Source organism: Platichthys flesus, chromosome 15 (assembly GCF_949316205.1).
Source record: "Platichthys flesus chromosome 15, fPlaFle2.1, whole genome shotgun sequence".
NCBI lineage: Eukaryota > Metazoa > Chordata > Actinopteri > Pleuronectiformes > Pleuronectidae > Platichthys > Platichthys flesus.
The window spans coordinates 8,557,168-8,584,825 of record NC_084959.1 but is presented as its reverse complement, the minus strand read 5'-3'; the positions used below and the strand labels follow the sequence as shown (position 1 = coordinate 8,584,825).

The 27,658-nt window shown below is 43.5% G+C and overlaps 1 protein-coding gene across 1 annotated transcript; it reads right to left on the bottom strand.

Annotated features, from left to right (window-relative positions):
- Positions 1 to 1,691: 1,691 nt before the first annotated feature.
- Positions 1,692 to 24,762, bottom strand: LOC133970171 (phosphatidylinositol-binding clathrin assembly protein-like). The gene is made up of 19 exons (XM_062407037.1): positions 23,838 to 24,762; positions 16,738 to 16,880; positions 15,199 to 15,274; positions 14,691 to 14,793; positions 13,731 to 13,824; positions 13,228 to 13,339; positions 12,615 to 12,721; positions 11,189 to 11,230; positions 9,318 to 9,403; positions 8,757 to 8,859; positions 8,191 to 8,324; positions 7,645 to 7,742; positions 7,298 to 7,411; positions 7,140 to 7,170; positions 6,853 to 6,994; positions 6,082 to 6,105; positions 5,452 to 5,508; positions 5,186 to 5,305; positions 1,692 to 4,418 (listed from the first exon to the last, which is right to left on the bottom strand). Exons 1-19 carry the CDS (start codon positions 23,965 to 23,967, stop codon positions 4,404 to 4,406), a joined length of 1,731 nt encoding a protein of 576 aa, XP_062263021.1. The 5' UTR covers positions 23,968 to 24,762; the 3' UTR covers positions 1,692 to 4,403.
- Between the last annotated feature and the right edge of the window lie 2,896 nt (positions 24,763 to 27,658).

The window sequence follows — 27,658 nt, the reverse complement described above, 5'->3', positions numbered from 1 at the left end:
TGGAACCTCACTCCCTGCTAAAAAGACTTTGAATGGTCTCAACAATGACAGTTTACAGATGGATCCTATAGTATTAAATGTGTGGTGAAAACAGTATACACAATACTGAGATTATACTGCCCCTGAATGGACAACCAGTGGATTGGGAGACTGAATAGACATCAGCTTTTTCTGCATTGGAAACATCTGGTTTCCAGCTGCCAGATCAGTTGATTTAAAGTGGTTTCAGTGAGGACTTCACTGGTTTGTGAGGGTCTCTGTTAAGTATCTGCAGCCACTTGAATCTTCCATTATGAAGGACACCACTACAAGCAACCCACTCTAAGTACCACTCCTGTGTTGTTTTTGTAAGGTTAGAGAGCATCTAGAAGTATTGTGTGCGCTGACTCTTATAAAAAAAAGAAACTAGAGCTGAAATGTTTTAGAAATCCTCCTTTCATCTTAGTTCAATAAACTTTTTACCTTATTTTTTACTATCCGAGAAAATTACTTTCTCGGATACTCAACCATTGAAACTGGTTTTGTAAAACCGCTAATGCTAAATCCAACCTCTTTAATACTGTGGGTGCTGGTAAGCCGCAAAGTGATCATGCGGTGTGTCTTACATTGACTTAGCAGGGTCGAGGAAAACAAAAGAAAGGTCATTCAGGTGAAGGTTACTGATAAATAAGCAATGGCTACAAAAATATGGTGTACAGAGACACAACTGATGGAACGACAGATGGAAACTTTACCCATCTGAAAACCCCCTTGTCCACTTCTGTACACATTCTGCCCTGGGTTGCTGGAATTGTCTCAAAATAAAGTTGGAGCTTCTGGGGAATCCAAGCCTGATTTCAAGTAAAGCAGTCGACTGGGAATTATTAAGTCCAGTTGATGGAGACGGACATGACAAGACTTTGCAAACATTAAGAAACACCACACACTGTGGACCAGACCAAACACATAGATACAGTACTTTGACTTTCAATCACGACTTCCCATGATGCTGCTGGCGTAGTATGAAAAAGGAGCGAGCATTCAAACGTAATTATTGAAAATAGCAACGCTTTAATAAAGAGCGATTTTACAAGACTGCAATGTCTGGCTAGCTAGGTGATATCTGGCATTGACATCCATGGTGGTTTACAAAGATGCAGTTATGGTAACTGGATTTGAAGTTTGATGGGTTACTTGCAAGTTGCATTTCTGCATGCGAGACAGCCTTCAAACGAGTTACAGACCCTACATTGTAAAACCGTTGATTATGAATGTCAATGAAGGTTCATGTCAAGAGGTAAGTAAAAAATCTCGTTTTTCCAAACACACCGGTAAGTGAGAGTTCACACAATGGTCATGCTTTTACCGGGCACACAAGCCAATAAAAAGACGACACTTAATCATGCAAAAAAAGACAGGTTTTTCTTGTCTCAAAATAAAAGAACCAAAAATATCCATTAGAGTTCTGATATCATCCATCCATTGTGACCTTGAATAAGAAGAAGCTGCGCTTTGATGATGACTTTGGTGCAAAAAAATGTTCCTGTTTCGAAGAGGACAGACCCTGTCCTGTCCACTTCCTTGATGAAGACACTCTTGGTATAAACCAGTTGTGATAATTTACCCTTGACCCACCCCCACCCAGAAACCCCACCCCCTTCCTCCTCGAGATGGACACAAACATCACAAACATCAACCCCACCCACCCCCTACCCATCCCTGGATGATGACACCTTCAAAATACAACCATTCAAACACAGATACAGCAATAAGTTGTCCCACATACAGTAACGTCATCCAATGGGGCTTCGATCACTTTACAGAGAGAGCACGTCTAAAAACACATGAACGGCATTACCTATATACAGAGGACACGGTAACAGTCAGAGAGGTTGGCCCAGATTGGAACAAGCTGCGTCGTGGGAATGAAGTGCACAATGAAAAGAGCATTCAGCTGACGGGGAAAGACAAACCACTGGAACAACAAGTAATGGGTTGGTGGTGTGGGGGGGGGGGCCGGATCAACACTTTTTTCCAAAAGGGAGATTTTCAAATGTCAGCTGCGGCTTATTTAGAAACCTCAGAGAAGATCAGCCTGCTTGGTGATGATTTCAAACACACTGCTGGTAGTGGACTCGTGAATCCAGCTCTTACATGTCGAGGATGAATCACGTGCAGTTGCACTTCTCTGGCGGCTTTGTTAGAAATCAGCTCCCTGTGCAGATCCGACTGGAGAGGTTCACCTCAGATTCACTTCCAGGTCTGCCGACTCTGGCCTTTGTTTTTTTTTGCATTTCTCCTTCGTCATACGAGTGTTCCTAGAACCACTTTGAGTCGATGGGGGTGTAGAACAGACTGAGACACGGTCACAATGGCACTCACTGCTAAGTTAGTACACGCTACCAGCTCGCTAGAGACCTTTCATCTCCAACCGAGCCACATGACCCTGTTTATCTCTATGGGAAGGCATGTGCACACAAACACACGTACAGTACACAGAACAGACACAATCAATAGAAAACGACTTCAACCCCAGTTAATTATTGCCCCTATAACTGTACATCCCAGCAATGATTTTAGGTTTTTGTGCAGCAGAGCATTGTCCCCTCTTAAAAGGTTTGTGCTATCTATATATATATATAAGGGTATATATATATATATCATCCGTCTGTGGGTTTAACTTGACCTTGGATCTACGAGAAAAGCCACATTAACATTAAACGTCTCATTAAAGCCCCCCCCACCTCCGGCTGTCTGACTTAATCTGTGCGTTTTCACTGCAGGCAACGCTGGGGCCGTGACAGGCAGACGATTCCCTCAGTGGCTTTCCGACAGTCTGGTCTTCACTCGTCTCCTCCAACTGACCTCCTAACCATCCTGTCCTCAAATGTTAACACTACATTAACAAACTTACTTCTGTGCTGGCTGGCGAAATCTTTTAATTCCTCCAATTGTTGAGAGATGAGACTTCTACTGCTGTGATTACACCTACCCAGTTTTTTTTCTGGAGTGCATAGAGGATTTCTCAAGAGACTAATTTTTCTAAAGGACGAATGCTCAGGACAGGGAGGACATCTTACAATTGAGAGTTAGACCTTTTCTGATTTGGCAAGACTGGGAGTCATCTAACTAATATCCAGTCACGTCGCTCTCTGGCTCTCAGTGCATTTTCCCCTTACTTTTAGAGCAGTGCGGGTCAAACAGGACATGGTGAAAAAGAACCAAACAAAAACAACATTCTGTACAGAAACCTGATGTGGACACACAAGAGGTACAACACTTCATCAGGCAACGGCTTCTAGACAAGCTACGGATGGAAAAGACGTGACAGGGTTTGCATGATATTGCACAGCTGTAGAGGAGGGACAAAAAGAACAGAATACAGTGTGTACAGCACATCCCCAAGTAGCAAAGTTACTGTAAGAGGTTTGTTTACATCCAAATGTGATGCCTGGCTGTGGCTCAGTGCTTTCATCAGTTAGTTCCAGTGCAGTAACACGTTGGTACCTGGCAACACAGTCACGACCTCAGGTACCAAAAGAGAAACGTACAGTACTTACCCTAAACAGCTCCATCCATCCACACACACACACACATTGATACACACACACACACACAAGCGTGCCTACAAATGATCCTTCCATGCTAGATTCTGAATGAGACGTTGGCAATTAAGAACAAATTGAGCTCATAAAAAGACTCGGAACAGTAAATGTTGATGCAGCACACTGAAATGTAGAAAAAGGGACACGCACGCTTGCATTTGAATCGATTACTTTCTGACATCAGGTGATGGATGACACGCAACCGGGAACCAATCTAAACAAGATGCTAAAATCACCCACACAGACACACACCCTTGGCAAAGTTCACATTGAGTAAAGTGCCAGGAAACGATCCAATCGGAGAAAGAGGCGCGCGTCCTCCAGGTTTGACTCAGTCGGGGGATGGAGAGGGAGGAGGGTCAGTTTTTTAATACAGGAAATTATCTGGATGAGGAGGTCAGGAAGTGGCCTGTAGAGCGTCTGCACTTCCATTGAGCTGTCAGTTTTTGTGGCCTCATCCCAGGGCGTGTTCGCCGTCTGAACCGGCAAATCAAACAGAGGATGAGTGGGACGGACGTGGAGCCGCTGGTGCCCCGCCATTGTGGATTCAAAGACAGAGAGATCAGCAGCCACATGGAGAGAGGAGAGGAGATTAGCGGGTCAGGCGACATGGAAAGAGTGATCAGCATTTCATCCTTTATCCATCCTCTGGTCCTCTTCTCCTTCTTCCTCTCCGCTCCCTCTTTCCTCTCTGTCTTTGTCTTCCTTCCTCCTGCACTGGGATTTGGTTCTGGATTTGTTTTCTTTGACTCTTCGCCTCCATCTCTTTCCTCTCGCCTTCTCGTTCTCAGCCCTGCTGCCATGGTAACGAGATCATCCCTACATGAAGTGCATCTGCAGAGGACCGGGGGAGAATGGAGAGTAATTTAGTTCAACAAAACAACTCGTCAAGTGCTCAGGCATCTATTGACAAGCATATTACCTGCCGCAGTGCCAAGAAAACAGCATCTAGGGGCGGTACATGCTCAGTGAGCAATTATACAGCTCTGTTTTGAATAAATGCTCAAAATACACTTGTTTGTTCTGCTGAGAGTCTTGTCGATGCACCAACTGCTGGTTATGCGCAGTGAAAAACCCGTTTTACCCTCGCTGGTCAAATTATCTGACAACGTGATTCACCGTGTTTCTCCAGGGGGTCCACAGCTAGAGAGCGACTTATCAATCTTTAAGTGTAGCTACAAATAAAGGCATCAATGATTCCAGGAGTCTTACGGACACGAGGCATAGACGCAGCAGTTGTCGAAGGACTCGCTCTAGTGTCCTTGTATTTTATATCAATTTAGGATGTTCAAATGCATCCCAGTCCTTATTTATTTTAGTTTCAGTATGAGAAGTGTTGGTTGTTAACTTCTTCAGCGTACATTTCCGTGATTTACAGAATCCGACATAGAGACAATAGTCGGCTGTCACCACACGAGGACAGTTAGTTTCATAAAACGCTGCTCTGACATGAGGCGTAATGAGAGATATCACACTTCGCCATTGTCTAATTTATGTCTATTTTTAGCTCTTACAGGTCAGGCCCCCCTCTGCCTTGCTGTATATAAATGAATAATTGCATCAGCTGTAGGTGTGTGTCTTTATGTGTGTGTTTGTGTTACCTGTGTCCCCGGGATGGGTCCGAAGGGATTGCTAGGTCTCAGGACCGGCTGGTTGTACATGACATGCTGTGGCGGCATCATGGGAACACCCCCCATCTGATGGCTCATCTGAGGAGGGAGCTGGCGAAACGACAGGTGAGAGAGCTTGAAGGTGGGATAATGGGCGAGGGAACAAACAGGATCATTTGGGTGCCGCTAAGACCAGAGCCCAGCGGCATGTTAATCAGAGATTTGTGAATGCGTGACTGAGATAAGACTTCACTTACCATTCCATACATAGGCACTTGGGGTGACGTCATAGGAAAAGCCACTGGTGCTGGAGCCTGAGCAGAAAAACACAACAGATCACTTTCTAGCCTTTACAGACTGTACAGAAGAATCAGTTACAAACATGATCCTGATACTGTCGGCCTTTTACTTTCTTAAGTATTCATCTGTCTTAGTATGGAAGCATATTACTGCCATGTCAGAAAAAGGGAAAAGGGATCAGTGTCAAGTTCTAACATGAAAAGTCTATGGTAATAATCACGTAGCATGATATTTACAATAAAGACATTTAGTAAGCTACAACGTGATGCATATTACTTCATAATGTGATAAATTTCTATTTTGGAATAACATGAAATTATCGAGTTATAATGTGAAAAACATCATGTTACTAAGATACATTTTTCATGATATAATGTGATCAGTTTTTCTTTTTCTGGCGTGGAAGCAACACAGCTCCATAACACAACATCTTCAAGTGAGTAAAATGGATGCACGATGTAGTAAAGCTGAATTGAGGTGGTCAATTTGCAGTCAGTGCCAATACAGCACAAAAAGCCAAATAGTTCAATTTGAGTAATTTTAAAAGCAAAGTAAAGGGAAAGGTTGAAATAATGAAAGGTACTTACGTAGCCAGTATAGATCATCCCATTCTGTGAAAAGTAATGGAAAAGGAGAAGAGAATTTTTTTTTAATGCAAGTCTGTGTAGAACAATTCATCTCAAACTGTGCAGAGATGAAAAACCAGAGCTTAAACTATTCCTCACGTTCCAATCACTTGTACTTTCTATTCAAGCCATGCCGCCGGCTTTCCGATCCATTCGCTCGACAAATGACCGTTTTGAGTTGAGAGGTCAATCAGTTGAAAATTAAAAATATGAAGCCAGATTGAATGGAAGAGACGTGTGGGTAATTAGAGTGGAGCACAAAGGACGCGGGCTCATGCCTGAGCTTCAAAAGCACAAAGTTACGTTTGGCAAAGAGGTATAAATTTGATTCATTAAAATCCAGAATGAGATAACACAAATTGTTCTTAAAAGCCGACTTCACTGATAAGATGATAATTTGAACCGAATACTTGTAAGTGCTTCATCGACAAGTGCTTTAAGTGCTTTATAGACCTGCAGAGGTCGTCCACTAACTAGAAGGTGAAAGGTCAATCCCCGGCAAAGAGTCGCTTGGCAAGACAATGAATCCCCAAATTAACCCCTGACAGCTGTGTAATGTGTGTACTGTAAAGCGCTTTGATTGGTCGTTGAGCTGAGAACATTTCTATATATATATATTTCATTGTCTAGATGATGTTTTATCATTACTGGCGACTCTTGTGTGAGGATGTGCGCGGGGGAAAGTGTTCATGTCCGAACTTCATGACCACGTGAGCGTTGCTTTTAATTTACCATCTGAGGGACGGGCATGGGGGCAGGTGCCATGGGATGGCCGGTGTGAGTCCAGTTGGTGCTGGTGCACATCGTCTTTGACTGCCAGCTATTTCCTCCTGTTGGCTTCTTCTCCACCAGCTGACTCCACTGGAGCTCCGGCCTGATACACACACACACACAAACACACACAGTGTTTACAGGTGCTAATTGTGTGACTCATATGGGAGATTAAACAGTGAAGAATCTAAACAGACAGCAGAGTTTCGCTTTGGGCTCTATTTTAGTTGTGAGGAAAACCCACTCACTTCTTTGCTGGCGTTCCCCCAAACTGCAGGTCTGAGAGAAGGGAAACAAACAATAGAAACAAACACAACATCAGCTGAAAAACAAACAACACAGAGCAAGAGGAGTGAAACAGGAATGGAACAGGGAGCGATGACCGGACATTTGGAGAGACACTTACTACCAACGAGGTTGGCTAATGAAGAATCCAAATCATTGGGCAGCATTTTCCCAGAGTACAACTGGGCTCCTGGGCTGTGTATCTGAGTGGGATGGTTTGGCTTCAGCAGGTCACCTGACACGCAGACGTTACCGTGGTAATATGGAAAGTACAAAAGAGTGGAAATGAGTCAAACGCACAAAACAACTCACTGTCACAGCTTATCCATCTCTAACAAGAGAGTGTGTGTGTGTGTGAGAGAGAGAGAGAGAGAGGGTGTATGAGTGAGAGGGTACTTATGTGTACTCTCCATGATTATATATGTATATATGTGTGTGTGTGTGTGTGTGTGTGTGCGTGCATCCTACCTCCCCAGGCATTGTTATTGTTGGGCACAGTGTGTGTGGTCTGGATGTGGGTGAAGTTTGGCTGCAGGGTGAACAGCTCACTGGTCAGATTTGGCACACTGCAGGAAGGAAAACAGAGCAGAGAGCACAGTTGTGTTTATTTTTATGTAAATTTAAAAAATGTATTTATAAAAATGTGATTTGCAGTGAAAGGTCTGTTGTTGGCGCAGTGGGATAACTGGAATCACTGTCCTTGGGTTGTATGCCTTCGCCAACCGCTACAGTTTAAGTCTATATCATATTTTCTAGATCCATATGAGGTCAGAGTGACCTTTGACCACTGAAATATAATCACTTCATCTTTAAGCCTAAGTGAAATTTGAAGAAATCCCCTAACTTTAGCCACCGGATGTGTGGAAGCATGAAAATGAAGCAACAAACTGAAGGCTACTTGTTTACGGACAATACAGAAAACAAACTCTTTGCTTATTCTACACTAAACAAACATTCTTTCCATTTGTCCCATTGTCCTCAGTGCTGGACACCATGCCGGGGCGATAGACTCACTGGTTGTTGATGGGTACGATGGGGGAGTTGCAGTAGAGATCTGTGGCCCCTCCGCTGCTGTTGGCACTTCCCACTGACTGGGTGCCGGGGGACACGTTGGGCGTCTGAGCGTCGATCCCCTTATGGCCGTCCTCCTGCACGGAAAGCATCGAGAGAACATGATTGAAGTTGTAGTCAAAGAAAGATCCCAGTGTTCTGTGGCATCGAGTAGCGTAGCCATTAAAAATGTCCATTCCCCTTGGGCCTTCAAAAACAAATAAACTGCAGAAGGGGTTTAGATTGTGAGTTCACGTCTGCTCTCTGTGCAGCTCTGTGGACAAACAGTCGCAGACACACATTGTATTTCACAGTGCTGCAGGATTAATGCACTTGTTCAATGAATGAAAATGTGGAATGAAATAAACTCGAGCACAGTTTTATTTACCGCACAAACAATCAGTTGATTTGTGAAAAGGAGTGTGCACTGTAGGAAATTCAGCACAGTGTTGTGTGTGTGTAGTATTGACTGTGCTTATCTCATCTCTATGTGTGGGTGGGTGTTACAGAATGTCTTGCAGATGTCTCGCCTTATGTTGCTGCAGCCTGTTGTCCTCTGTCTTGTCGTCCATGCGGCTGAGAGAGATCCCAGTGCTGGAGAGAGAGGACACTGTACTGGAAATGTTGCTGGATCTTAACGGGGAGACACACAAACACACACATTTTTGCAAAGGCTGCAGTGCTTAAAGATTGCTTTGAGCTGTTCCTCTTTGCTCTATTTATTGAATTGTACGTCAGGGTCCTTGGTAGCCTTCACTTTATTTTTAAAAGACTAAGCCAAGCTGGCTGAGGCTGTACTGCTCTGTGTGGGAAGCAGAACAAAAACAACAAAGAATGATTTATCAAATTTATTGAGAACGTTTGACTGTAGAGCTGCAGAGGATGAAACGTCCAGCGATCACTAAACACAAGTTCACAAAGAACCTTTGTGTCTGCATCAAAGTGAATTTAAGTTTATCGAAAAGAAGAGACGCTGCATCCCCCCCTGGGACAGCCAGGAATGCCTGTACTGTTTCATGGCACTCCATTTAATAGTTACTGACAGATTTCAGATTAATCACAAGCACAGCATTTCCCTGATCTGATCGTACCTGCTGGCCGCGGACAGGTCCTTGAGCTTCCTTCCCTCCAGAGAAGCTAGGTGCTGCTCCAGAGCCTCCAGGAGAGAGCTGGGAGCCTGCGAGGAAGGGGGGGGTTAAAGGGTGTGGGGAGGTGAGGAGGTCATATTAGAACCACAGCCAAGCGGACAAAGGGGGACATATTGTTTTTCTCTCACTCCCCTCTCGTCACCTCCTCACTTTATTCCACACACTTAAAGATACGCGCAGACACACAGAAGCAGCAGCAAAATTAAGACATCACCTCAGGATTTGTTAGCTATTCTAGGACAGCTCATCGTAATTTTTTTTTTTTTTGCATTTGGTTTCATCAGATTTGGTTGACCGGCATGCACACGTCAGCCCTGGATCATGCAAGCGAGTCCGCAGCGGGCCTGACGGGTCAGGACAGATTAGAGCATCGTTGCTGCGGGGGCTCCAGAGGAGAAACACAACAAACACACATCTCTGAACCGTTTAACCAGCCCATGCAGACGCCAGCAGCGCACACAGACGCGCTCGTAACAACACACTTACACACAGAAAGAAAATCACAGTCCCAAAAAATTTGGAGTTAACCCGTGGATTCCATGTAAGGTTTAGAGTCAGATTTAACCCAGCATTCTTCTAATTCAGTTTGAGGCCATCATTTCTCTCCTTCGACTGGAAGCCAAGGAAGTTAACTCGGTGAAATGTAGACATCTGGTGAAAAACCAGGTATGCACATTGAGCAGCTGGCCAGCCACTTTTCATTGATAAACAAAAGGGATGGATGGGTTCGTTTTGACATCATGTGACACCTCGGTTTTCACCCCCAGAGTCTCACATTTCAGCGCCAAGAGAACACAGTGCAAACACAACAAGCAAAGAAAAGATTTCTCATATACTTATTTTAAAGGGGGAAAAGAGAGTAAAATGCGAATTCTTGATATCCTTCTTCAGAGAAATCTAGAATATGCTAAAGAGTTTAAAAGTAAAACAGACACATATCTAGGGCTCAGTATAGGCATGGGTAGTTATGTTGTTGAATAAGGGCATATAAGGTCTTCATGAGCACTGCAAACATGACGTTCATTTAAAATAAAGTCACACTGTCTCATTGTTTTGACCTGATTTGAGATATTAGAAATTCCAATTAAGAAGAATATGTTGAATTTAAGGCCTTTTGCATGATGTGCAGTGCTTATGATGGCGTTATGTACACCTATCCAAGTCATATTTGCAGAAACCTACTTAATAAAAAACCATTCGCTGCTCTCCCCACAGCTAATGCAACGGGACGTAATCTTTTCAGGAAATTGGTCTGAACACTCGGGCTGGACTATGTTTCAGGAAGTTGTGCTGACTTATTTTGCATGATGAGAAACAAGCCTTGATTAATTAGACTGGGAAAATGCCACAATGACTGCTGGAGACAAATTCAGACAGATACTAAGCCCCAGTCGTGGACATCTCAAATAGAAAAAAAAGAGGCAGCTGCATAAACGCTGCTTTTAAAGGCATAAAAAAAAGCTTACCTCGGAGTCAAATTTGTTCTGCAAAGATTCAAATAGGAGGAAAGGAAATGAAATTCCTGCACTTGGGCTTAAATATTGTGAAAGTTGCTTCAAGGCTGTTTGCAGGTCTTCATTTATTGTTTCCTCTCTATTCTAGACTGTTCAGACAGAGGAGGAGAAAAAAAGCGGAGGAGTTAAGGAGAGTGAAGAAGAGAGGAGGAGAACGGGGCAGCTGCAGTGTAGGCAGGTCTGTAGGGTGAGTAGGGAACGGGAGCGTTTAGAATGAAGCATTATGGGATTGACTTGACGGATTTAAATACTGGTTGACTGACTGGTTGATTGACTGATTGAGATGAGATGTGGACTGACCTGTGTGAGATCGGGGCTGTCGCCCTGATCTATCCCAACTCGCTGTGTCACAAAAAAGGAGGAGGAGGGGGGGGGAGGGGGGTAGGGGAGGGAGGAGGGAGGCAAAATAAAAATAAACCCAATGTAATAAGAAAAACAAGGAGTAAACCAAAAAGAAAAAACCCAACAGAGTAAAAAAAGGGAAGAGGCATGTGAAGGAGGAAGAGGAGGAGGAGGAGGAGGAGGAGGAGGGAGAAAGAAGAATCAAACCCAAGCATTCATTACTTCATGCAGTGGCTGGAAAGGAAAACAAACAAAAGACAACAGAGGAGGAGGGGAGGAGGGCACATGCACACACGTACAAACACCTATAAATACAGTACATGTGCACGCACGCACACTCATAAGTACACACACGCGTACGCACACTGAGATCTGGAGACGGGTTTGGAATGAATGCCGAGCACACACCGACTGACTGAGCAGGCAGGGGCGGAGAGGGCAGACAACAGGTCACATGACTGCGTGAGGTAAAGACACATCCAAAAGGGAAGACACTCAACTAATGTTGACTTTGAACAGAAAGAGGAGGGAGGGACACAGATGACACACAAACAGACAAACACACATTTTGTTAGACAGGTAAAATGGATGGGTCCTTAAAGTCAACGTTAGTCTGCTGTTGATTTGAGTTTCTTTGGATCGAGCGGCCGCAGCCCAAACCTTCTTCCAAATGGGAACGAAACCAAGCAGCGAGAAAAGCCTTTGGAGATGGCGCACGGGATAAATGCTACGCAGAGGACAGAAACTGTTGAGAGTCACTGTGAAGCCTAGCGACGACTGCAACTGCTAACAATAACAGCCATTAAGAAGAAATATATATTCTGAGGAAAAGGGGAGATATTGAAATAAAGAGAGAAAGAGGAGACAGAGAGAGTGATAGAGGAGCTTGCTCGGGCATGCAGTGCAGGCATGTAACAAGGCAGCACGCGAAAAGGGGTCCCTCAGCTGGAAGCTCTAACATGAGTGGCTCTCTGATTGGCTAAAGAACTCAGCCATTAATCGCTGTCTCGGAGTATAACCCCCTCCCCGGGTCAGGGCAAGAGAAGGACAGAAAATCTAGATGCAAAAAGAAGACTTGGAAGGTTAGGGGGAAGAAGGAAGGGAGAAGAAGAAGACCCTGGACGCTGATCTGCGGTCGATTCGGGTTGGAAAATATCGACCGTGAATCAGCGCCCAAAGGGAAACAGAAGTCTGGAGCAAATCTCAACGGGTCAAAGTGCATTTTTATGCTGCAGGTTGGAATCACAAAATCAGAGAGGGATGTTTCGTGTGCAAACGAGAAGAGAGGGGACCGTTGAGTTTTTGCTCCAGACGCATATTCCCGCCCTCTCCTGCTGTGTTTAACTCTGCGGTTCCTCCTCAGAGGAGGACGAACAGACGTTACCTCAGCCACTTTGAGGAACTCAGACAGTCTGGTCATCCTGTTGAGGAAGGTCTTGTAGATCTCCAGGGCTTCTTTGCACTGATTCTTCTTCATGTCAAAGTATTTCTCTGTGGATAATAAGACCATATTAAGAGCATTATGGCTTTAATCTCATTATGTATTCACCCCCCAAAAAACAGGTAAAAATGCAGCAAATACTTGTTTTGTTATGTATTCTAGGTCCCTGAGATGTTTCATGATAATGTTAAAAAGTGTTTGGTTTAAGTATCTTGGGTGTTTTCTGTTTTGGATCTGTCCTGATGTCCCCGACCATCCAGTGATTAAATAAATTATTTTACAATAAAGATCGGGTCAATTAAGTAATGAGTCATTTAATGAACTTTGCTGCAAGGCGTGCGACGGTCTTCTCCCCTTCACTGGATTTATAATTAATTGGAGATAAGAAGATGATCTTTATCGCCTTTAGTTGAGAGACAGTAGCAGGACAAATCAATGTCGTCCCCCCCCCTCCGGCAGAAAGATTGAGTGGAGTCATGGTCTTGTGATCTCGACTCTTACAGGGACATTATTCCATAAATACACTGTATGTGTGTGAACTGAGTGTGTTCCTTACCCAGCATGTTGATGACCCCTTCGTTATAAGCAGCAAACAACCGTATGGAATCTTTAAAGAGCAGCATGAAAGCTGTGTTGATGACTCCGTTGGTCAGCTCGTTGGAGTTGGGCTGGAGAAGGAAGAGGAGGAAGAGGAGAAGAAGATCAGATCAAGATATTTCCGGCCCTGTTCACACCCGGTGTTGACATCTGTCCCGACAGATCCCCTGAGGATGTCTGTCTGTTCACACCTGGCATTTAAATGTCCTGAATATGTCTCCTGGGACCACTTCCGCTCAGATCTCACTTCCTGCTCCATATCCAAATATCACAACCATCTTTATTTGTGTTCACAAAGAGCAATATGTGATGTTTTTACAATGGCAATGTTTGAGTGTGTGTCAGTGCGTGTGTGTGTGCAACGTAGCGCTGACCATTTGTGATCGTATCACTCAGGATGGATGTGTATAGCCGGTATGAACAGACACGGCTGCAGTTGTTAAGATGCAGCGACATGTTTACCTGGAAATCCAGCAGTGCGTCCAGCTGGTTCTGAATGACAGGCAGAGTCTTAATCAGCTTCTCTGTGTTCATGGTGCGCATCACACCCTCAGCTCTGATAACGCACAAGAGCACAGGAGCACAAATACAGCAAACACACAGGAATTAATGATGAAGAACTGCACATGATTAAAAAAGAAAGAAAATAATAACAGATTCATTTCAAAACAAATGGTTTGCCTCCGGATCCTTATTTAGTTTGGTATGACCCATTATCTGTACATAAAGATGAGAGATATGAGAGTATCCCATAAATGAAGCCAAATCCTCTTGATCACCCCCTGGTGGCTGGCTGCATTATAGGTTATAAATCCCACCTCCTCCATGTTAGCAGATATGACATGGACCAAACTAAAAAGTCAGATATCACTGTAACATTGTGATTGACAGCTGAGACTGACTCATGAGCGGTCTAGCTTGTGTATCGACAGGACTTCAATACCTGGACTCTACACCAAGATCACTATTGCCCAGACTTTTGCACTACATAACGTCAAAGTGTAAAATGATGGTACCAGGATATTTTAGCTTAATTATGGTACAACGGGAAGAAGAGTAGACTTTACTTACAGTCTATGAGAATGACCAGTAGCTCATGTTAGCTAATGTGCACCAACTTTATAGATATATTACAGGTTCAGTTCACATACTGACTCTTTTCTACTTTTAGTGCTGTAAAACTACATGTTTCAGCATTCACCATTATCCCATAAGACGTGACGCCATCGTAGCTGCTTTTTATCAAAAGTAGAAAAATATCGAATCTATTTTGTTACACAGTTGAAATCAAGCTTACAAGTAAAAATACAGTCAGTCCATCATTTTAAGTCGAAGAGTGTAAAGTAACGTACAGTTGAGTTGGTTAAACAGATCCATAATATCTTTATGAACGAGTGACGTGTCAGTAGTGTGTGTTGTTACCCTCTCTTCATCTTAGTGAAGTCCACCGCTGCTATTCTGTAAGACATGGCTTTTTCATTCAGGTAGCGGCTGTACCGTCTGATGAAAGTTGACATGTTGTAACCTGGGGGAGGGGAGAGGGGGCGCTGCAGTTAGAGACTTATTACTTTTTGCCTGGTTGACAAATCAGATTATAAAACCCTAATCCTTTTCATATGAAGTGTGCTACCTTCCTAATGAAAATCTTGTTTCTTGCTCTGTCACCATTTCACCTTGAGATGTAGTTACTTATTCATTTTCCTCTTTTGAACTGATTCAATTAAAAACACACTGCATGTTTGTTTTCCATGAACAGCTCATTTTAACAAAGAAAAGGCACTTTTGTAGCTTTGAGATCCCGGGATGTGGTTCTCCCTCTGAAATAGGCTTATTGATGGTGTAACAGAGCCGGGGGGAGCGTGACATAAAGTCATTTTGTGAGACGAACAGCACTGCTGAGTTTACAAACAGCCAAATGGCATTAAATCACCTTGTAGTGCAGCCTTATCTAGAAAGTTGTTGAGGTTGAAGAGCGTGTTTCTGGAGGCAAGGTACTGCATCAATCTCTGATGGAGAAAGGAGGAGAACAGAGGGAAGAGTTAGTGTCTTATCTGCTGCTGCTCCCTGACAATATCAAGGTAATATCCACACAGACACAGCAGCAGTGTGTGTGTGAGTGAGTGAAGAGTTCATTGAAGAGTGGCAGCTTTATAAGAGCTGACAGAGGCTGAGATTGTTGACTTAAAGTAATGAAATTGACATTTTGACCTTAGAGAAAACTGGACTTGACACAGAAGGAGTTACTCCAAAAAGCAAAAACCACATGTTCCACAAACACCAGGAGCTTACAGTGAATCAAATGCACAAAACTAACAACAACGACCCTTTACTGAAAACACAAAACCAAGACATGTTTTATTCTAACCAATAATAATCTACCACATGCCCCTTTTTTATTTATCAAGCCTTTATTTCTATAACCTTTCTTTCTCAAAGAAATAAAGATGCCACATCACGCGGCTTTCAGGTAAGAAATGCCAGATCAGGCACAGTCAGCTTATCCCTGACATATTGTAAAGAAGAACAACATGTCACTACTCATGTCACTAAACCCTTTGTTGTTCCTGTTCTTTGAGAGGGCTGTCATGGCCGCACAGTAAACCCTGCCCTCGCTCCTCTTCCCAGTCTGAGGCGCTCATGGTTTAACTCGTTTGATGTTTTGGTTTGTTGCTCTTGTAGGAGCGAGCGGCGGAGTCAGGCAATTTGCCTCAGTGGCCATTGAAATGTCAGCTGGACACTTCATCGTTCCTTGTTGGACACGTGGACGATAAGGCTTCAAAGAAACTCTCTGCAAGAGCTGGAGAGGAGTTACGATGACCAGGTGAGCAAAATGTCAGCCGCTGGACAGATTGATAACTCGCGCTGGACAACTGGCAACCTCCGCTCTCTCTCATATTTGTGTGTGGGTGGGTTGGGAGGGCAGAGAAGTCATGGATCAATGTGCAGATTATTTTCACTATGAATATAGCAATTATTGGGGTTATAAAATAATTAAAGAATATCCAAAGATATAAAATTAACAATTATTTTAGCAAATTTCAGAGTTCAGTCAAATATTTGGCATTTATTTTCTTAATAAATGCTTTGATTGATTATTGATAATCTTAAATGTTGCTGATAAGTTTTCTGTCAACTGACTATTTAATACTTATTCATAACCAAAGAATGCAATCTACGTATAGATGTTTATCCCTGTCGACATAAAGACTGAAAATAGGTACTTGTGGCTTTATAAGGGTGTATATATATTCAAAATAAACCAGTGCGCACTACATTTTGAGAGCTAATATACATATATGAGCAGAATATGTTAAAATATTCCTATATTGTAGATAACTACTAGAGAAATGTCTCTATTGTTGTTGCTTAGGTCATTAAAAGAAACCAGATGAAAACTATTATATCACAATTGTGCAAAAAGTCATCTTTATCCTTTCTGGGCTTCCATACGTCTGTGCTTTGGACTCACCTCGTTGCCGTACATCATGAGGTGGTGTGTGGTGATGAGCGCTTTAAAAACCACTATCCAGCTGTTACTGGCTGTGCGCTCCAGCAGTGTGTCCGCCAGGTGGGGGATGCTGACGTTCATCTCGTTGGTGCAGTGGATCAGGTCTGCAGGACAGGGGGGGGGGGGGGGGGAACAGCCTGAATGAATGAATCTGGACAAGTAGGCACAAGAGGCACATCAATAAACACATGATTAGCAGAGCATGGAATAAAGATGAAGGTTTGGGGCCAGGTGGTGAGAGAACGAGTGTAAAGTTGCAGTTTTTTTTCCGCAGTGTCCTCCAACTCAATCTCTGCCTGTTCACTAATGGTGCGTCCTTGTGAATAAAAGCAGCAGCCACGTGCCACAAGTCACCATTTATAACCTTAGAGAGCTCACGGGTAGAGTTAATGATCTATCAATGAACGAAGCCATATCGACTGGTACATTAATTTTGACTCACTCTATATCAGCGCACGTTCAGTCACCAAATGATCATTTAATGGCAGACGCTATACAGACGGAGCAGCTGTATCGAAAAATCTATTTCCTGGCTGTGAGTCAACGCTGCTAACTACCCACTCCACCAGCGTGTCAACAAAATATCAACTCGAAGATGGAAAGTTACATCACAAGGTCAATTCCATCGCAGCTCAATCAACTGAAGGGCTGCATAATTTACAAACCAAAAACGAATAGGCCGATGTCAAATTAACTGATGATGATGAATATTGAGACTGAATTTTCCTCCAGAGCTTCTTTGGGACTGGTAATGGACCAACACCGACTCGACCCCAGCATTTACCCTCTGAGATTCACATCGTGAGTGGAGATTGCCTTTTCAAAGCGAACGTGGAGCAGATTTCTAAAGGGAGAAAAGCTCAGTGGTTTGCTTTGTGTGTCGGATCCAAAGGTATGGCAAGTTGCAGGCTGAGTGTGTTTGTGTTTGTGTGTGCGGATGTGCGATGTGTTATTAAAGAATAAAAACAGATAATTTCTTTTAAAAGCAGAGGAATAAAGTTTCCAATAATGTGTTTTTTTACAATGTCCTCTGAACATAGTGAAATGGAGATGATAGGGGATTAAGATTTCAGCAGTAAATGTAAAACTGGGCCAGATTGTAAAACAATGCCCTGAATTCCTTGAGGATTTTGGCTCGAGAACAAAATGTGAAGTATGTTTGGCATCTGTTTAATCTTAAACAAAAAAAGTACTGGCCCCTTTTTCAAATGGTACAACCAAGCTTCTTATGTGAGTGGTTGTAAAGTGTAAGGTTCAGTGGGTTTATGGTCTTTACCTGAATAAACCAATTACATTTATCTCATTATTGTGCTATAAAAAATGCAATTTTGTTATATATCAAAACTAAGATTATTTGAAATTTAGCTGTAATCCACATATATGACCATTGCAACAAAGGGATAAAAGGATCAATCTTAAATTTGATCAGATCAGTGAATAATGTAAAGAAACATTAAAGATGAGAAACAATTTTACTTGAATTTGACAAAAGATGACAAAAGAACCATGCAAAGCAAAGGCTGTGGTGCAGCCAGTGAAACCACTGAGGGAAGGAGTGGAGGAGAACTCTCGAGTCCCAGTTGGTTAAAGTGTAATGAATGTCAATGGCATCTGAAGCAGCAGCAATTCACTGAAGCTAACGTTACGAATACTCTTCATCTTCACTTTGTTGTTTTTTAAGTGTGAGAAGCTCAGGGACAGAGACGCAGGTTCTGTGGAGATATTGATTAAACTCTGCATCAGCTGTCAGACCAGAACTCAGTTAGTGTCTGTAACATCTAGAAACCAATGCATATATTTACACCTGGTCATTGTAGCTCTGTGACTGTACATTTAAACGACCGCACCCTGGAGTCACAACATTATGTTTCTAATTTTTGCTCAGAGGAATTTGTGTTTATCAGAAGTCCCCTCACCTAATTAGATCTCAGGCCATTAATATCACAATCGCACATGCTAATGGTGGCGTTCAGTCATGCTTTACACATCGTTAATGGCTTGTTTGTGAATTTCCTTCTGGCTCAATAATTACTGGGACCATATTGATTCCAACTAATTAATGTTTCCTGTCATATGTCCACACACACTTTAGTGGACGTGCCGCACACTATTTTGGTCCAGTCTGGATCCTCAAGACTTTAATGACCCTCTAACTTATGCTCCAGTGGTTATCGCCATTTTGATTGTTATAAACAACAGTGGAATGCGTTGGTTAAGCTAATTAGGATCAAACATGGCGTGTAAATTGGCAGCCTCACAATATTTGAGGCTATTTATTGTCTGTTTAAATTTGGTGGCAGATTTCTTAGAGTTGTCTACTGTTTCACTCTTGTTCGTTTATTCAGACCAGAAGAAATTCAAACAAGTCTGGGATTTACTGGATCCCACTCCGATATAGGAACTTAAGAAAAAATGAGAATGTCAACGAGTTCGCTGCATCAACTGTTGGGGACACAGTAAAAATCCTTTGTTACAGGTTCAAAGATATCGTTTACTTTCAGGCAAAAAACTGCAAAATGAGGACAACTCTACTTAAACACGGTCACACCTAAATAATAGAGCGGCCCATGCTGTGTCTGCCTCGATGTGATAATGCATCATCTAGGATTTATTCGGTGCACGGATGTAATGAAGTATTGACGGTACGATTGCCGGCTGGGCTTATTGATAAGCCGCAGACCGCGTCAATAACGCAATTACAAATAAGCACTGGGATATCAGTGCTGTAAACAGTTATGCAAAGACTGATGATGATATGAAGCGTCATCAAATCAAAATTTAGGATATTTGCCAAGCTAGTTAGGATATAATAAAAGACCATGGTTTTAAGCTACGTGTGCCTGGAGAGATTTTCCCCTCGTAAAGAGACTCACTGAACATTTTTATAAAAACTATATTTCTTTTAAGACCTTGGCGTCAGGTAAAATGAGTAATTTGCGGGACCTGACACAGAAGAACAGGTTGTTGTAATGACACACACACACAGGTGGGAGTATGAGGAGGATTATTCATTCAGTCACTCACGTTGTGCGTTTACGTCAAGGCAGAACACACATGAGTCATTTCAGCTTCTTCATTTGACTAACATGCCATAAATGTGCCTGTTGCGGTGCAAAGCGTTCGCTCTTCTTATCAACACATTGTATTTTCTTTCGCAAACGTGTAGAATACATCTCTGCTGCGGCCATGACACACGACCAGAGAAATCATGTGCCGATTAACACAGATGACCGTGCTCTCAGGGAAGGAGCCAGTTTTTGGCCTGATTACTGTTCCATGACAGATAAATCTGGTTTTCAATTGCCGCGCTCGCCTATCTCAGCCACGCAGACTACCGTCCAGTGAGAGTGAAATCCCATAACTCTGTGTGTCGTGCTGATCATTGGCCGTGGGCAGTGAATAATCCACCCTGGCCGTTTGTGTCACCGCCCAGTCTGTCAAGGTCGCGACCCTCTGACTAGCTTCAATGACCAGCGCAGCGTTTGATTTATCATGTTTTGTATTTGGAGGAGTGGGTCGGCCATTTATCTTTTCTTCCCACAGTGCCTCAGAAAGAATGGATCGATAGCACGTCGAGTAAATTTTAAAAGTAATTGAAATGTTGTCTGTATTCATCAAACCTCTCAGATGAGGTGATCCAGTCCAGAATCTCTGCCCAGGTGCATTTGAGGTAAAAACAAATCGCTCTAAAGAGACATTTTTTCTCTGGTTTTCCCCAAAGGAGGAAGATTTTAAATGCTACTGACAGGCAACTCTGTGCGTAACATCTGTTTCATTATCTTTATGAAAGTGGAACCTTTGAGTTCTGTTCCAGCAAGAAGAAAAATCATTAATTTATTATTTGTCATGTTGGATTTGGCACACAGCCTTTCTTCTCAAGAGTGTGGCTCCCTTCATATCATTGTCTATTTGATATTTATGGCAACATGTAACATTGCCCAGAAACCATTGATACGTTTGTGGGTTTAATGACAGAAGAGAGTCCTGGAGCCAGTTGAGGGGTCGCAGGTGAAAAATTCTAAAAGATACTTTATGATGCAACGACATAAGGAGCTGAGCTGCTGCAGTGCGTTTCCATCGGAGTTACATTACAAATGTCCTACTGAGAAAATGAGGCATGTCGCCGGGGTTTCTTTTTCACATTCCTGGACAAATCTTACTGCACATTGAATAAAGAATTAAACTGATTAATGATAAACAATTCATTTGTGAGCATGTTAAAAAAAAACAGCGCGTATGAAACTTTTCAATTGAATCTGTAATCTCTGCCGTCTACCAACCTGTTCACCACTTCCTCCCCCATCCTCAAATCTCTGACCTCATCCGGCCCCTTTACATGTGGGCTCTGTCAATCCTAGGTATTGTGGGTAATGGTGTTTGTTTGTTGCTCATCTCAGAAATAGGAATTAAAAGGAAATGTCCTCCCTTATCTTAACACATGTACTGAACCATTCCCTAATGAAAGGCTTAGTTCCAAAGCGGTATTTAAATTGATTAATGTTACTAGAATAGCTATTACAAATGTCAGTGGGATTTTTAGTTTTTTTGCCACTTCTGGGACAAACCTCCAAACAGATTTGAATTCCTGCAGAGTTTCCGTCCACCTTTCTTTTTACTCAATGACACTAAATCCTATTTTAACAGGTGACAACACTGAGAAAATCCTCAAATCCAGTGGTGGTTCGGGGGTGAGTTGCACCGAGACAATGTGGGTCACACATATCTGAGCTCTCAGACCTGACATTGACCCAGAGTGTTGTACAGCCGAACCACATGGATCTCCTGGGAGCTGTGGAGTTTATATCTTTTTTTCTCTTTCCGATCTTTATTCACTTCGACTCCAATTGGTCCTCCCAGACAGTGGAGGGATTAGTTCCATTAGAGTCTTCCTGATTACAAACAAACCGTCTTTCTGCGCCCTTCTTTAACCTTAAAGTGCAGATTCACCTCTGGATAAAAGACAGATAGAAAACTATACATCATTTCCTGTGTAGAGAGGAGAGGAACTCGTAGAGAGAATATAAATTGTCAAAGCTAGCTGTGGAAATTAGAACAGCTGCATTTGAATGGCAGTTTCAGCTTTTGAGCGTTTTATTCCACAAATGATCAGAATAAGATTTGGATCAGAACAACACAGGCCTGACGTAACCGCCTCGACCAGGACAACCTGACTCATTGTGAGAGTCATTCTCCAGAGTGGTGGTACACACCATTTTATCACCACTTTGTTCGATGACAATTTGTCACATAAATGCCCTCGGCTTTTTTCAGAATATCTGAGAGACAATCGCCGTAGATTCTGAGAATCTCTGTCTCACGGCGGGTGACAAAGGTGGACGACCTTCTGGCATTTCATATCTGCACACCTAACAAGGTCCTCTCAGACTGCGGCTTGGTAATAAGCAGTAGTAAACCAATAACGGTGCACTTCATCTGATCATATGCCTTTTACACACAATACTTCATTTGGAATCGTCAACTGGCTCGATTTTCTGCAGAAATTAGGTCAGTAGTCAGCGTTCTCTGTAGAAATCCTCCAGCTTCTGTACTGGCGGGGGGGGCTACTCCTGTCGAGAATGGCGCAACGGAAATCTAGAGCACGAGCCTCACGGATGGCAGCCGGACCTCTGTAAACCGCATCAATTAGCCTATGGTGGTGGTCAACGTCATGATAAGCAGATTTGTGTGACATCCAAAGCAGCAGTGATTACCCATGTGTTGAAATGGCTTATTTTCTCACAAATGCAGATATGAACTTCGCTCTCTGGACCTTTTAGGGCCTTTTCAGTCCTGCAAAGGTGATACAGCCTTCTGATTTAAATGTATTGCGTTGCTTGCAAATCTGCTAGGGGGGGGGGGGGGCAGAATTCCCAGAATTCCCAGTGTCACCTCTGCTGTGGACACAACTGACTAATCCCTTGCCAAACTTGCTGGCTGACTAGCTGGGTGTGTGGCTGCCTGGATGACTGACTCTCAGGCAGTCTGGCTACCTGCCTCGTTGTTTCTCCCCGACTGATGATGCATCCACCCCCCTACCCCCCCCCCCCCCCCCCCTCTTGATCAGCCGTCTTGCTTTTTGCCCATCTGTCTGTCTGTCTGTCTGCACCCCCCCCCCCCCCCCCCCCCCCCACACACACACACACACGTGAGTCTGACTGGCAGCACCATTGATTGCCCGTGCTCTCCATCGATCATGTCAAGTAATTATGGTGAGGCGGAGGAGCCACGTAACCCAATAATCACTAGCGAAATCTACATGTGAGGAATCCTCCCGCTCCCGTGTGTGTGTGTGTGTGTGTGTGTGTGTATAATTGCTGCAGGTAATTAGCAGGGATGGGAAGATACGAGAATCTGTGGTGACACCGAGAGGAAAAACAGAAAAGCCCCCATTGTAACACCCACCGTCACGGCTACAGTACACACAGTACAGACACACAGTACACTCACACACACACACACACACACACACACACACTCGCCGACTATCTGCACCTCAGGACTGACACATTCATTAATGATAATAATGCAGCAGCGGACGTGGCAGTGAACTTGGATTTCTGGGAAATGACCGGGAAAAAAAACACGTTACTGCATAAGAATTAAAAAAAAGCCCATTCTGCACGAGGTGTCTCCGGAGGATCCCAGTGCTGCTGGAGACAGTGGCGTTAATAATGGATGGGCCTATACACTGTAAAGCGGCTGGTTGCAATATGATTAGCCTGTACCGGAGTGAGTGGCCTATTTCCCCTGAATGACATGCACAGATAGTGGCCGCCTGTGCCCCCCCCCCCCCCCCAGCGCCTGGATTTCACGTTTACTGCTTGGATCCACTGAGGAGGGTTTCGCTTTCCGTGCGTAAAAAAGAAAAAAAATCCCTTTTCAATCTAACGGTGGCTAATTAAAGAGGCTGCAAACATCACTGGGCCGGATGAAAGAGGAGAGGGGAGGTGTGTGTGTGTGTGTGTGGGGGGGGGGGGGGTAATAAGATGCTGTTTATACAAGCTGCCCTTTGTGAGGGAAAGCGATGCATGCGAGTGCTAGTGATGGCATGTTTAACCTACAGTCAAGGTGCTTCTTCTTGGGTCCGCTGACTTCGTGCGTCGTGGCCTTGCACACGGCTTTGCTGATGGCAGACCCGGTCATGCTGTGCTGCGCGGCGGCGATCCGGTCCGTCAAAGACTGTCCCGACATGTTCCAGAGGAGGTGGAGGAGGAAGAGGAGGAGGAGGAGGAGGAGGAGGGTTGATGATGGTCGAGTCCGGCTGGTGGGGAAGCGGGGAGGACGATCGAAATGTCTTTAGCGGCAGGGAGGAGGGTAGTGCCCTCTGCGAGGATCGGGGGGGTGTCGGAGGAGGAGGAGGACAGCGGAGAGAACACAGACCAGGATCCGGTGGGAGAATTCATGCGGCGGCCAAAATTCAGCGCGAGACGGTCACATCCAGGGAAGCGATTTAAAATGCAGTCGAAGGCATGAGGAGTGTCCGGCCGCAGAAATCAAATATAACCCCCTGAATATATCAATGTCCGATCCGATGATCCTGCACACAAGACAATGTGGAGTCCCTGAAACAGCCGCTGCCAGAGGGCGAGATGCCGGAGGATGCGCCCGAACGAGGGGTGAATCCGAAACAATCGCAGCCGACTACCGGTGACTATCATCAAATCTATGCGGCATCCCCTACGAGTGAAGCGTCATTTCTCACAGACGATTAAAAAAAAGAACCAGTATTGTCCTTCCGCCCCCCCTCTTTCGTTTCTTCTTCTTCTCCTTCCTCTTCTTCTTCTTCACCCGGTTCCTCCTCTGAACGTGCGCACAGATCGCAGCGCAAACCCCCCCAAGTCTGATCCTCACAGCTCCCCGCGCTGGCTGCACACAACCCTCCGCCGGGTTTTTCTTTTTTTTCTTCTTCTCTCTATCCAGTCCTTCTCATCTTCTTACAAAAGGGTGTATTTCTGTGCTCAGGTTGCCGATAGGCCAACACCGGGTTGTTTCATCAGTCAAACTTGTGCGTAAAATGGCAGTACATGAATCAGGTGACTGGGAAAGGAGGGCGATTGGGCCACCTCTCGGGTCCGGGGGAGGGCATCTTAAAGCAGAAGGCTGCCCCGGGTTTTCGAGGCGAAAGGGGGGGGGGGGGGGGGGGCATCAGCTGGTTCATCACCTAAATGCAAACTCTCCCCGAGTACCTGCTGGCCAATGACATGTTGACACACTGAGGCTAATCCATGTCATCGCAAGGTGCGTTCATATCTGCCACTTGAATATTAATGAAAACACACCAGGTTGTATGTGAAATGCAGCAGGAGACAGATGAGAGGATGAGGATTTTTGTGTACCTTTTGGATTTAAAGAATATTGTGGAAATGCAGATTTTTAAATTGACGATAGTTACCTCAAAATGTGATGAAGTACAAGTTTGAAACGTTTGAAATTAAGTCGAAATGTCGACAATTAAGTAAAATGTCGAGCATAAAGCTGAAATCTCAAGAATGAATTTGAAATGTTAAGAAAAATAATGAAACGTTGGGAATAAAGTCGAAATGTCAAACAGATATTTGAAATGTTCAGAATAAAGTCAAACTAAATCAGGAGATGATCTTTTTTGCCATTTCAAATATTAATTTCTAAATGTCGACAATCAAGTCAGAATGCCACAAATAACAGTGAAAGGTTGTGACAAATAAATTGAAATGTCAACATTTTCAAATTAAATATCTAAAATATAGTCGAAATGTCAAGAATTTTGTCAAAATGACGAGAATGAAGTCAAAATGATTTTCTCAACATTTCTACTTCATTCTCAAAATGTAAAATTTTAAAACAAAAATTACCTTTCCTCATTTTGATTCTCACAATGATCGATTATAGCACAGGCACAATGAGAAAGTGCCCAGCACCAAAAGGACTTCACAAAATTTTATTATGTTCACATATTTTAAAAAGATACAGATATATGTACTTTGAAGATGTATGTATGGTGCAGTGTTATATATGGAACCACACATACAGTACATTTGTATTGCATGGCATCTGGATTCCGCAGAGAACGCCGTTTCCAATGTGTTGCGGTACAAGGCCGGGCTATTACACATCAAAGGGAGCGAAATAAAACATAAAGCTGATGCCTAATTTGAAAACATGGAATATGAAATGACACTCGAGGCCGACTCCACGAAGGCTGCATGTTCTGTGGTCTCTGAGCGCCACAGATCAGGTTCTTGACTGGAAATGAAAAAAAGAAATCATTCAGCAGTTATCAGGTTTGCTGTAAAGTCATTTTAACAATATTTACTTTCATTTTGAAACATAGATGACGTCCACATACAATGCTGTATCATGAGAGGACTGAGAAGTGCTGGAAGAAACCAAGAGACTTGGTGAAGGGCTTGATACTTCATCAGGGCTGTTCTAATTAAAGGAATTCTCAATTTGCTAATAGCGTTTAGCTTTTATCAGCTAATTACATTGTTAATTTAATGGACATATCTGCTAAATTGCTTCTCCTCCGTTATCTCCACATGTTTGTTTCCGACTGTAAAGGAGTCCTGTGAGCTTCTTTCCTCTGCAGCGTGCAAAACCTCATTTTCCAGCCAATCAGTTTATGATCAGCGTGAATCCAAACGTCTTCACATATTTACAGGCCAGTTGTTAATGCACAGGATGCATGCTCTTTACTCAGGTTGTACAATACGTCTGTGATCTTCAGCAGAGAGATAGTGTAGTATGACCTTTGTGGCGGCAGAATGGGGCTTAGTTAATTTTCAGAGTCCACACATAGTCCCCAAGTCATTAGACAACATACTTTTGCCCAAACCCTGCTGGGTTAAAACCCAGCGGAACCGGTTAAGCCAAGATTAGGAACACGCCAAATAATTCAAAGCACGAGGGGAGAACACGTGCAAACTGGGGCACAGACTCAGAAGAGGAAGAGAGCACAGATTGAAGAAAATGTGTCAAGGCAAATTTGAAGCCCTGATTGTGTCTCTCTGGGATCCTGCTGCGTCACTTCGGGGACGTGTTATCTGTCTGTTGTTGTTTTTTGCATCTCCGTTTGTCATTTCTTATTCATCTTGTGTAATTGTTAGGAAATCCTTCACATCATAAAGACGATTTGATAAAACAAGTTATATCATCTTTTTACTCAGGTAGAAGATAATAATATTTCATGTTTTGGGGGCTGGGCTGTGCCATGTGCTTCTCTCTGGATCACTTTACTTACTTGCGTAGACTGATGTGCAAAAAAGGGACATTAAGTTTTATCAATTTATAAATGAAGCTATAACGTAATGAAAGTGCAAAAGGTCAAGGTAATAAAATCAGTGCAAGATGGCAGCGTTCATATCCAGGATATTTGGGATTCATTTCTGGATAACGGGTGTCGTCAGTCGTTACAGTCTGTGATTCAAATTCAGCTTCTCATGACATCATCACTGCTGAAGTTATGATTAAAGAGGTAAAACCATCTCAGGTGTTCGCTGGGTACAACCCTCACACTTTGATCTGTCCAGATAAACCACACTATACATAGTCAGACCTGTAGTCATGTCCTTGTTCGTGACTTTAAAGATTTAATTTCCTCCACCTTGACTTGATGAAGATGGCATTAAGGTGGGCGGAGGTTAAGGTCAAAGAAAACAAGAAGGCTGAATATCTCTGTGTGCACACCACAGATCAAAATGTCAAAATGTGTTTGTTTTTTTGTCCAAGTTATGTAAGAGCTACAGAAACATCCTCACCGGGAGCTGTCACTTCAGCCAAATGTCAGAGTCACAGTGTCAGATATGTTCAAAGCAAGAGAAGAAGGATGCAGAAACTGAGCACATCAAACACAATGTGTAACAGAATTTCTTCTACATATGTAGTGATTTATTAAGCATTGAGA

What these genes read in the sequence shown, in the direction of transcription:
- LOC133970171 (XM_062407037.1), bottom strand. Translation starts at nt 23,967, where the DNA reads ATGTCGGGACAGTCTTTGACGGACCGGATCGCCGCCGCGCAGCACAGC. An exon ending in ACGCACTGCTGGATTTCCAG is followed by an intron (nt 13,340 to 13,730) that starts GTAAACATGTCG and finishes TTCCTTCTCCAG; the next exon opens with CCCAACTCCAACGAGCTGAC. An exon ending in ATTAGCCAACCTCGTTGGTA is followed by an intron (nt 7,171 to 7,297) that starts GTAAGTGTCTCT and finishes CCCTTCTCTCAG; the next exon opens with ACCTGCAGTTTGGGGGAACG.